The sequence below is a fragment of the Nannobrachium achirus genome (genome assembly GCF_963921795.1).
Source record: "Nannobrachium achirus genome assembly, chromosome: 3".
NCBI classification, from domain to species: Eukaryota; Metazoa; Chordata; class Actinopteri; order Myctophiformes; family Myctophidae; genus Nannobrachium; species Nannobrachium achirus.
In genome coordinates this window covers 48,862,354-48,874,553 of record NC_137812.1, presented here as the reverse complement: position 1 = coordinate 48,874,553, position 12,200 = coordinate 48,862,354, and the positions used below count along the sequence as shown (strand labels likewise).

The 12,200-nt window shown below is 48.4% G+C and overlaps 1 protein-coding gene across 1 annotated transcript in view; it reads right to left on the bottom strand.

The window, feature by feature from the left end:
* herc3 (HECT and RLD domain containing E3 ubiquitin protein ligase 3) overlaps positions 1-11,443 on the bottom strand; it is a 45,410-nt gene extending 33,967 nt beyond the window's left edge. Inside the window, exons 1-3 of the mRNA XM_080722206.1 lie at positions 11,370-11,443; positions 9,911-10,259; positions 6,894-7,053 (exon numbers count right to left, since the gene is read on the bottom strand). Coding sequence (XP_080578332.1) covers positions 6,894-7,053; positions 9,911-10,133 — 383 coding nt within the window. The 5' untranslated portion in view covers positions 10,134-10,259; positions 11,370-11,443. The remainder of the gene's footprint in view (positions 1-6,893; positions 7,054-9,910; positions 10,260-11,369) is intronic.
* Positions 11,444-12,200: the final 757 nt, after the last annotated feature.

Below are 12,200 nucleotides of genomic sequence, written 5' to 3'. Positions count from 1 at the left end.
CCGCCAGCTTCAACGTGGACCGTCCCACCCAAGGAATTCCACCCTCTAGTCGTCGGGGACATTCCTCTCTCCTTCTCCGTCCCCCAGCTACGGGCTATGCGGCCACCTAGCCCCGTCTCCTGGCATGCTAGCGACGGAGACGAACCGGAGCTAGAGGACTACGACATGGAGGAGGTGGACACGGAGGGTGAGTACTCGGAGGAGGACGAGTCCTCTTTCCCCTCCGGACAGGGCGGAGGCGCGGCCAGGGTGGTTCCTCATGCCGAGGTTTCCATCTCCGCCGCGTCCTCCCAGGCCCCTTCTGCCTCTCTCACCCCTTCCATGCCGGCTGGGGCGAGAGGGGCAGCGGCGCAAGACCCAGACTCCATCCCCATGGACGAGCTCTCGGTGCTGGAACGCGCCGCCATCCGGTGTGGTCTGGAGCTGCCACTCGGAGATGCGCCACTCGGACCACGGGCTAGGATTCCTCTCCTGGGCCAGGATTTGGAGTCCTCTCCCCCGCGTCGGATGGAAAAGCTACCACTAGTCCCAGGCTTTGCAGAGGCCCTGCATTCAACCTGGACTACACACAAGGACCCCCCCAAGCTCCCCTTCCTGGTCGATTACCGCGACTCAGAGAAGGCGGGAATCCCCTTGTGCCCTCCCATGGACAAGCTGATGGCCCAGTCCCTGATAGGGAGTATCAAGCCCAACCATGAGCGGACCGGTCCTGGAGGCCGGCCTCCCCTCAATCTGGCCGTGGGTAAGAAGCCTCCTGGGTTTGCCATCCCCTTTGACGACAAGCAGTCTTCAAGGGTGAGGAACTCTTACAGATCGTCCGCGCTGGCAGCCAGGACGATGAACGCCACCCAGCTGCTGCTTTCCTCCACCAGGCGCCTCCTCAGCGAGATGCGGGAGGTGCCTGACGTGCTGGTGGTGGAAATGGACAAGTCGCTGCGCATGCTGATGGACTTGAATGTCCACGCGATCGAGTGGCTTGGACATGGCATGGATTATTGCATCCAGGCGGAACGTGCCAGGTGGCTAGACAAGGTACAGTGTCCTGGCAGTTCTGGAGAGGAGACCGGGAAGATCCTGCAAGACCTTCCCGGCCACCCTACCTTCCTCATGGGCGGTGGACTGGAGCTTCTCCGCCAGGAGGTGGCGGATAAGAAGATCACTCTGGAGCTACTGGGAGCCACGACGGACCCCCAGGTGCCCAGAAAGGAAAAGAGACAGGGACGGAGCAAGGCCCCTGGTCAGGCTGACAGGGGGCGCTCTTCCTCCAAGCAGGGGAAACAGAACAATCCCCCTAGGACCCCCTCTTCTTCCTCCGCGGGACCCCCTCGCACTGCAGCGGGGGCTCAAGCCCGCTCTCAATCCCGCCACCCTCCCAGGCACGGGATACCGGCCAGCTCCCACAAAGCCCGTGGGAAGCCGCCGCGAAAGTGACACTGGACTCTGGCGGGGTCCCCCTGAAAATTCAGGGGACCCCCCCTTGCAAGCGCAGACGTTTGGACAATATGAACAATTTTTCTTATGCAAAGAAATCAATGTTTATTCCTCCTCTGTGCTCTCCTCCAGTGCCTGTAATAAAAAGTGTGTTGATGAAACAATGCCTGTTCATTTCAAACCCACCTGCTTTACTACAGACGACCCCATTTTGCATGAATTTAACCAGTGTAGAGAAGTCCAGGCTGGAATTTCTTTCCACTCAGATAATATCGCTTCCTCCAGTCATGCAGACAGGTTACAAGCAGAATATTTCTCTTTGCAAAATGTTCCCAGACAAGCTAATTCCTATTCACAGTGGTATAGTCTCTCGAGTGTGCAATACCCCTCTGTCTCCACCGAGCGGCACTGTTATGCCGACTCTAGTTCAGGACAGGAGTTTGGTCTTAGCGTCAGGGAAGAAGCCAACACATATCACCCAGGGTCGGCCTCGTCTTCCCGCAAGGAAGCATATAAAGGCCTTAGCACAGGTTATAAACGTAAATACAATTCCCCGAGCCGGGGATTATGTTACTTATGCGATGAACCCTGTCCCCCGGGCTCCACGTTGTGTGTCGCATGTATTATTAACAAGCGAGGCTTCTTGGAGGTCACGTGTCCGTCCCCCACCGGATACGGAAATAAGCGTACCGGAAACGGAAACGCTCTTTCCGCCGGTGACTCCGCGCCTTCCGGCCCGGAGGTCACGTGTTCGTTCCCCACCGGATACGGAAATAAGCGTACCGGAAACGGAAACGCTCTTTCCGCCGGTGACTCCGCGCCTTCCGGCTCGGCGTCTAGCGGATACGGATACGTGCCCGGATATGGAACCTTTCCCTCCCGGCCCAGTAGTTCCGCTCAGGCGGTACAACCCCAAGGCTTCTCCGTTGCTCAGCAACACGTTAGCACAGTGTGCAGAGCAATGGAAACGTTGCAATCCGAATCACTGGGTGTTTCGGACGGTGACGCGGGGTTACAGACTACAGTTCGCGAAAAAACCCTCCCTATCCAGCAAGGTTATTTATACTCGAGCCCGCGGCTTGAAGGCCGATGCCTTGAGGGAGGAGATAAGCTCACTATTGCGCAAGGGCGCTATAGTGGAGTTATCACGCGACCAGAGCCGTTTAGGCTTCTGGAGCCGTTATTTTCTGGTTCAGAAAAAAGGAGGGGGGCTGCGTCCGATTATGGACTTACGTGCTCTGAACAAGCACTTGAAAAAGTTCAAATTCAGGATGTTGACGTCAGAGTCACTGATGAAATCAGTGAGACAGGGGGATTTCCACTGTTCAGTGGACCTGAAGGACGCTTATCAGCACATCCTCATTTATCCCCCACACAGGAAGTTCCTGCGGTTCGCCTTCGAGGGGCGCCTGTACGAGTACACGGTCCTCCCTTTCGGTCTTTCTCTGAGCCCTCGGGTTTTCGTGAAAGTGACCGAGGCAGCCATTGCTCCACTGAGGCATCAGGGAGTCAGGCTGGCGAACTACATAGACGATTGGATGATTTCCGCCGCCTCCTGCTCAGAAGCGGCGCGCCATACCAATCTGGTGTTGTCACACCTGAAGGCCTTGGGTTTCAACGTCAACTTTGGCAAAAGTATGTTGTTACCCTCCCAGCAGATTTCCTTTATAGGAATATCTCTGGACTCGGCCACCATGTCCGCTCGCCTCTCCCCGGAGAGGGTGGACAGGTTTCTGGCTTGTCTGGGCTCCTTCCGACTGAACCAGGTGGTCAGGTACAAGGAGTGCATGAAGTTGACTGGGCTGATGGCTTCAGCAGTGCAACTTCTGCGTCTGGGCAGGTTTCATATGAGACCTTTCCAGCGGTGGTCACTGGCGCTCAGGATTCCTTCCCTGCAAGGGTACAGGAAGGTGTCAGTCAGCCAGGTCTGCATGGACGCTCTGGTCCCATGGAGGGACCAGGCGTTGTTGACAAGTGGGGTCTCCATGGGCGAAGTGGTGTCACGCAAGGTGATCACCACAGACGCCAGCCGCTCGGGGTGGGGCGCCACCCACGAGGGGCGCTCAGCCAGGGGTCTTTGGACCCAGGCCATGTTGGAGTACCACATCAACTATCTGGAATTAATGGCAATCTACTTGGCGCTCAAGCATTTCGAACCATTTCTCCGGGGTTGCCATGTCCTGGTCAGGACGGACAACACGGCGGCCCTGTATTATCTCAACAAACAGGGCGGCCTCTCCTCGCGGACGCTGGATCAGCTGGCGCGCGAGATGACCCTCTGGTGCTTGCCTCGGTTGAGGTCCATCAGAGCTTCCCATGTCCCGGGCCTTCAGAACGGCGGCGCCGATCTGTTGTCCAGGGGGGAGCCTCGTTACGAGGATTGGTCTCTCCACCCTGCGGTGGTGAGGCAGATTTTCTCCAGGTTCGGTCGACCGCGAGTCGATCTCTTTGCCTCCCAGGAGAACGCGAAGTGCCCCCTTTACTTTTCAGTGAGGGGACCTTCTCCTCTGGGGATGGACGCGTTTGCTTACGAATGGCCACAAGGTCTTCTCTACGCGTTTCCACCCCTGGAACTGATTCTTCCCACTCTGGAGAGGATCAGATGTTCCAACCAGGAGGTTCTTCTGGTGACACCATCCAGGGGAGTGTGGAGGTCTCTGATCACCCCACTGCTCTCTCAACCCCCTTGGCGGCTTCCCTTGCTCAGGGATCTGCTGCGCCAGGCAGGGGACGAGATCTTCCATCCAGACCCACGGGGCCTAGACCTGTGGGTTTGGCCCGTGAGAGGGAGAACCTGCTTGCAGCAGGCTTCTCACCGATGGTTGTAGCCACTATTCAGAGTGCTAGAGCCCCCTCTACTAGGGCTGTGTATGATGGAAGATGGAATGCCTTTTTGGACTGGTGAGCTACAGGAGCCACCTGTGGTGGCTCATATAGCTTCGGCCCAGAAGGTGTTAGATTTCCTGCAGGACCGCCTGGACCTTGGTCTGGCGTTCTCTACACTGAGGGGTTATTTAGCGGCTATTGATGCCTGCCACCTGGGGGTGGCAGGCAAAGGCCTTTCTAAAATCCCTGAGGTGGTCCAGTTCATGCATGGTGTGGACCATTTGAGACCTGTGACCAGAGCCTTGTTTCCTGTTTGGGATCTACAAGTGGTTCTTGAGGGCCTTTGCAAGGCACCCTTTGAACCGATTGGGAGGACCTCTTTGAAACATTTAAGTTTCAAAACAGCTCTTTTGCTTGCCTTGTCTACGGCTAAGCGTGTGAGCGACCTTCATGCGCTCTCTGTGAGCCCTGATTGTATGATGTTTCTCAATAATGACTCCAAGGTTCTTCTTAAACCTCATTTGAGTTTTATTCCTAAGAACCGAGTGGTCCCGAAGGAACCTGTTGTTTTGACGGCTTTCCATCCTCCTCCGTTTGCATCAGAGGAGGATAGGCGTCTTCATTGTCTTTGTCCAGTTAGGGCCCTGAAGGCCTACTGTGATAGGACGGTGGACAGCAGGTCTACTTCTCAGCTTTTCGTGGTCATGAATGCCCGTCAACGAAAAGCGGTGTCCAAACCCACTCTGTCGAGATGGCTTGTGGATGCTATTAGGTTGGCTTACACCCGGTCTGGGTCTGAAGTGCCGGAAGCACTTAAGGCCCACAGTACTAGGGGTGTGTCTACCTCTTGGGCTTTGTCCAAAGGTGTCTCCATTGAGGAGATTTGTGCAGCGGCGAATTGGTCTTCGCCGTCTACCTTTGCGACCTACTATCACCTGGACGTTGCGCCTTCTGCTATGGCGCATACGGTTCTGGGTGCTGCTGCCCTTCCTACTATGTAGTGGGGCGGCTCTCTCCCCTTCCTGAGATAGCATGTTGCTGTCTCTAGGATACGTGGGGGGACCCTGAGTTTTTCCCTTATATTATTGCAATTTTATAAGGTGGACCTGTGTCTGCCCTTAGTGCATAAGGCAGGCCTCGGTCTGTCAGGGTCTTTTTCTGTCTGAACACGCCGAGGCCCTGTGGGTCTGGGTCGGATCAGTCCTGAAAGGGGTCACGTCGGTTGACAGGACCTCCTTTCCGGGTGTGGTCGGTGTGCACGACAGTCTTGTCGGTTCATGACTTCTCGGGGAGTATATGAGTCCCAATGGGGGACCTTGTCTGGAGGTATGACAATAAACGTATAGGTTCCGAACGGAACCATGTTTATTTAATACCGGAGGACAAGGTCCCCCAGAATAAAGCCCCTCGGTTCGCTAGTTGCGGGCGCAGAGGTGCGGCTTATATACACTCGGGGGCGGTGCCCTCGTTTGTGATTGACAGCCCTACCGACAAATGATATTTCTCGTACGGGAGCTTATGAGTTTTACTCTGTTGCAGCGCCAGGTGGCGCTGATATCCCAATGGGGGACCTTGTCCTCCGGTATTAAATAAACATGGTTCCGTTCGGAACCTATACGTTTTTTACCAAACATAAATGTCTTTGCCCTGGTCCTTCAAACATGTATTCAAATATTTTAACTGAAAACTCCACTCCAGTGAGCCATGGCAGGTTCTGAGGCCTTCTTGTGCTCCAAAGGCAAGTAAGTGCTCTACTAACTGAGCTACTCAACTGTATCTCAGGCTGCCGTAATGGTTACTATTTAAAGTCTAATAATGGTTCTAAATGAAGTAATCATTTTGTGATGTCATATGGTTAAGACCAGTACTTTGTGGTGGCAAAATCCTCTTCTCTAAAGCCAAATAATCTTCTCTGTGGGGTCACAATTGCATTTCAAGGTTTGTTTTTACCTCAAAGGCCTACAGTAGTTGGCCATGCGGCCCGGCCAGGCTAAACAGGGATACAATAGGACTCATAGTATTGTTAAATCTACATTGTCTCATTTGCCTGGCCACCCAAAAGGTGCCATATTGTAAGGATAACATTCTCGCATTTATCCATTTCCATGGCTATCCACTTGGCTTCTTCTGTGACATTCTGTGACCCTTTTCCACCACTGGGCAGGCCTAATATTATTAATCCATTTTTTTTTTAAATTCCTGTTTCTATAATTTGCAATAATTCAACTGTACGGCATGCTAATGTTTTGTATTTGTCATTGTATTTTATTACTACATAATAGTTAATAATTCTGCACAATAAAAATATGTTTAACTAACATAATAACTGACCTCAATACGTAATCAATAATCAACCATAACAGAGGTTAAATATTTTCCTTTGAAAATAAATCGGTATCAGTGTCGGCAGATCATGAAAAAATAAATCGGTGATTGGAATCGGCCTCCAAAAACGTGATCGGAGTATCCCTAAAAAAATACACGTCAAAGCTTTAAATGGGAGTTTGAAATGTATTTCCAAAACATGTCCAGTTAATGCAAAGACAGACAATGGTCTGCTTTGGTCGCTTTCACTTTTCATTCAGAAACGGCGTTCCTGCAGTGTCCCTCTCCTTTGTCTGAGAGCAGTGGCTCACCTGGGAACTCGAACAGCCTTCTCTGCAGTCCCAAGGCCCAACTGGCCCCCTTCACCGGCCCCCCAAGCGAACACCTGGCCCTGCTCGTTCACCGCCATGGAGTGGGCCCTACCACATGACACCACGGCCATATTCTGAGTGTCCAGAGCCCCAATCACCTCTGGAAGACAAGGTGAGGTAAAGGATTCTCAGAGTGTATCAAATCATCACGCCATGAACATTAACGACACAAATGGAAAATTAAATCAAGATACTAGTACAGTCTTCATGTCAAGGCCGGCCCAAATGTTTACTTTTTCCATGTCATGGTAATTAACATCTGTGCTTGCTTTCTCGACATTTGATCTTACAACAAGGCCTTGGCATGATACTCAAAACTCAAATGTGATCATCTCATGGTCATGGACACATCTCATGGTCCTCACAAACCAAACCCACTTTAGCTATTTAGTATGTACTTACTATCTGGTTAACAATCTTTTTGGCAAGCTCAGTGACTTCATGGAAATAAATACTCTTTCATTTTCTCAGCAAGGAATGTGATTAGAATGATGTCTAAAAAAGACACATTTAAAAGCCCTGCTAGCATCCCAGAATTGTGTAGCTTGTTATGGTTCATTACATTATAATGACAAATCTTGTATGCCAAGTTGACATTTTAGCCTGAGGGTGGCACTAGAGGAAAGGCCTTGGGGTCGCTGAAATGTCTGGGCTCCTCCTCCAGGGAGCATGACCTGCATGTTTGCAAACTTTGGAGGCTAATGTTAGCCAATCAGGAATAGGGTTGTACGGTTTTTCGGTTTTACGGTTTAATACGGTGTTATAAAATGTTGACGGTCTCGTAAGCCAAAACCGAAAACCGTCACGTGACATGTGCCGTGTTTACGGAAGCAGCAGAAATCACTCCTGAAGGAGACACATAGAAAATGGTAGCAAGTCAAGTAGGCTAACAGCTGGAGGGAGACCCTGGTCTCTAAAGAAATGCAACAGCTGTAACCAAATAAAGAAGCGAGGCTTAGCTTGAAGCTAAACACTGAGGATCTACAAGCTCACAACACGTTGCACGGTCGACGAGCCACAAGCTTGTAGATCAGCTATTTTCATCACGCGGCGCAGTCATACGATCGAGCTAACGGCTTTCCGAGTCGGATAAATCTTTCTCTCTCTCTCTCTCTGCTACACAGTGTTGTCCGTGGCTAGCCTGGCTAACTTAGCGCAGCTACATTCTTATCTGACTGCCATTCAGCCATTGTTAACACACAAGGGCAGTGTAATGCAATATTGTCTGGCTATGGCTTATTATCAAGAAGCAGCCTAGCTGGCGAGAGTCCTGGTCCGTTCCTCCAGTAGTGAACAGAGATGCAGTGAGTGTTGTTGCCACGTCTGATTATTATAAGCCACGTTGACGTTGGGCTTGTTTTTATGTAAAGTTGCTTATAAATAAAGGTGGTTGCGCTTGTGAGCTTGTAGATCGGATCGGCCATTTTCAAATAGCCGACGTATAGGTTTAAAGTGCTAATTTTTTGGCCTACATTCACTTTCATTGGGCTTGTTTTCATAGACCTGGTTAATTATTCCTCTCGCTAAATCTGGCAACAATCCTATTTTGATAATGGGGTTTATAGTGAGAACTTACTTTGGCTATTTACAATTAATTTTAGTATAGCCCAATAGTATTTACTGCATTTTTGTGGGTAAAACACTTTTGTATCTGCTTTATAAATAAAGCACTTTGAAACGTTTTTCTTTTCTTTTTTTTAAAGTTAAAATGTATAAGATTGTAAAACCGTGTACCGGAGTTTTTTGGGGGGCATAAACCGTGGTTTTAAAAAAATGGAAACCGCACAACCCTAATCAGGAATGGAATATGAAAAATCTGACAGATCCATCTCTATCACATGACTATAGAGATAATGTGTGTTGATTTGCATGATGTTGCAAAAATCTGTAGGAGAATCAAAAGATGTTTTGCAAACATCTGCTTCCTAATGGCGCTATAACAGGCCAATGTGATGACAGACACTTACACACACACAGGGGCCGAAACAGTCTCGGCTAAGCTTTCGGCCTGGCTGAGACGATGGTGAACTACTTTGGTTGTGAAACTCTTTGCATGAGTTTCATAGGAAAGAGGGAAATGCTGGGAAATGCTGGTTTCCTGTTCACAGTAGCTTGTGGCTTTAGCAAATAAAGTAGCATAATGATTCATCCTTCCGGTGCATTTTCCAACTGACTTATTATTTTTGTGCGGTGGTAAACCGCTCCATAGAGTGGCTGTGCGTGTGTCTGTAGCCTTTTTCCTCAGCGTTTTGCCATAGCAAAATGTGTGTGTGTAGCATAGCCTGTACATCCTAGACTGAAATCCTAGTCTGAAGACGACCACCGATCACTTCACATTGGGTGTGATTTTTATTATAATATTGGGTTTTACAGTAGGTGTAAGATATGCATTTTTCACAGGTCAGAAAAATGATTGTGTTAGTACCATTCCATTATTAAAACGAACTGCACCAAAATACTGTCATCCATACATTTTCCACAGGCCTAATTGCTTGGTCCTTGTAGTTTCTGATTCCCCTACTTTGCTCTACAAGGTAACAAATACATTCAAACCTCTGCCCATGTGATACAAACAGACCATCAACAGTGTCTGGAATCTCATTAGCAGCTATAAGAGAGCCTCCACTCTCCTTGAAATAGCTACAGCAACTCTGGAGCTTCAGTCTCTTGACTTAACTTTCTATACAGATTACCCTGCAAGAGCAACTCCTCTTTGCCTTGAATGAGTTAAGATGATAACATAACAGATACAGTATATCCAGAGGAAAGTGCACAGAGTGAACACAGAAATTCATCTCTTATGTTGTTCTTGCGTCCTTTGATGATTGTGTTTCTTGTCTGCTTTAAACTGTAACAGTCAAACACCAAACACAAATGGAACTACCTAAATGACCCAAATGTAAACGTTAATGTGAATGGAATATGACTACTGACATTTAGACTGAAAGCTTACCTACCTGGATAAGTGCCTGGCTTGTCGTGTCCCAACTGCCCACAGCCGTTGGAGCCACATGTGTACACGCTCCCATCATGGAGCAGAAACAGTGTGTGTTGCCCTCCGCAGGATACTGCTTTAAGTTCCCTACTATTGAACACCTTATAGTTCCTTGGCTCAAACACTGGGTTTGGCACCTCGCCAATCCCCAACTGTCCATCCACCGCGTTTCCCCAGCATAGCATGGTGGCAAGAGGGAGGGGAGAGAAGTCAAAAAGAGAGAGAGAGAGAGGCAAATGGAGAAAGAGGAAGAGAAGAATGTTTAGGCTTGAGACAAGCCCTGCTTTCTCCCATCTGTGTAAATTCCAAACCTAGAGGAGACACGGAAGCAAAGAGAAAACGTCACCATCTTCACACAGAAAGGAGTGCGTATTGTGAAGCACTGTGTTTACAAACCCTGGATAATGTTAAGAATGGAATGGACCACGGGCCGTGTGTCAGGGGGCGTGGCAGACAGTGTATGTATAAGAGTGAAGTAAGCTACTGTATGCGGTGATAAGGAACATGTTAAACCCTGTCACTGTAATCCCTGCTTAAGCAAGGTAGAGGCGGACAACTCTCGCGTGTGCCACTTGACAGTTGGCCAAGGTGATGGTTACATCAACAACTAGACAGACAAGAGACGTAGAACGAAAACCGAAAGAGATGGGGCACAGCAGCTCTGCCACCAGTGGTGTAAAGTAACTAAGCACATTTACTCAAGTACTGTACTAGAGTACAATAGCATTGTCCATGCATAAAGTGAATGGCAAATCAAAGGGCAGAGTGGCAAAGTGAGTTTAACATCGTTTAACATTGTTTAATCCAATTAGATATGACTTCTGTTTGGATATATGGGCTGTCAAGGCCAGAATGTTTTTTTTTTTCTTTTTTACTTACAGAGTATTTCTACATTGCAGTATTGATACTTTTACTTATTACACATTTGAGTACATTATCCACCACTGCCTGCCAGTGCTGCCACGTACCAAAGTGACCTATCTGGTCGCACTTTTTCATTAAGCCATGGCCACATTGTGAAGAGTGGGTAACTTAACTGTAAAGGTAGTCTTTCAGAGAAACCCTGTTTAGTTTGCATTAGCCAATATCTACTAAACGTTAGCATGTGTCAGTAATGGCACGCTGAGAGGAGAATACATGGCAAGACTTAATAGTGAAGTCAACAACAAGAGAAGCATCGTGCGGAAGTGAACGTACTGCCAGTCAGTCACTGTCAGCCTACCCTACCGAGATCACTGTACTAGCTAGCCATACACACTTTGCTCGACGGCCACCAGTCAGCTAACGTTAGCCAGTTACTGTCTGTTACGGTCTTTACTAACCATACAGTTGCAAACGAGACACAGTATTTAAAAATCAAACGAGCAATGTCCAGCTGTGGACGTTTTGTTTTCGCTACATGGAAAACCACTTTCTTTTACCTGAGAAAGTGCATTTCCAGCTTCCAACGGGGCGTTCCGTTAAAGGACTTGTTCGCTAACAACACAGCCTTGGCAATAACAAGGAAGTGATTCAGATGGCGACGTCATTTAACACGTGTTAAGTTACGTGACACACTTGACATGGGACAACATTGATAAAACCATAGATATATCTAGGGATAAAACAACTAAACATGACAAGACCCATAGAAAATACACATGTAGGCCTACCTGAATATTTTACTAATTTGCATAATCGATCGGCAAAATCTGATCTAAAATAAATAAATACAATTTTGCGTGTGTGTGTGTGTGTGTGTGTGTGTGTGTGTGTGTGTGTGTGTGTGTGTGTGTAACCTTGACCCACTGTCAAAGCTTTGATCTAATTTCACACACGCACGCACGCACGCGCGCACACACACACACACACACACACACACACACACACACACACACACACACACACACTCTGTATGTATCCTTACACCATAATGACAAAATGTTCTGGACTTGTCTCTATTTCTGGCATGTGGTTTTCAAAAATGTAAAGAAATAAATATATTTAATTAAAATAGCAACAATACCATGTCAACTGAACAAAGCATATGAAACAAAACTGTTTAAATCAATAATTCAGATACCAACACAACAAATAGAGTGGTGAAAAGTAACTAAGTACTAACTCTTTCAAGGAACTTTTACTTTACTGGAGTAGGCCTACTTCAGCTCTTTTACTTCCACTCCACTACATCTCAGTGGCAAATATTGTACTTTTACTCCACTACAATTATTTGAAAACTGTAGTTACTAATTACTTTGTACATTTTGATT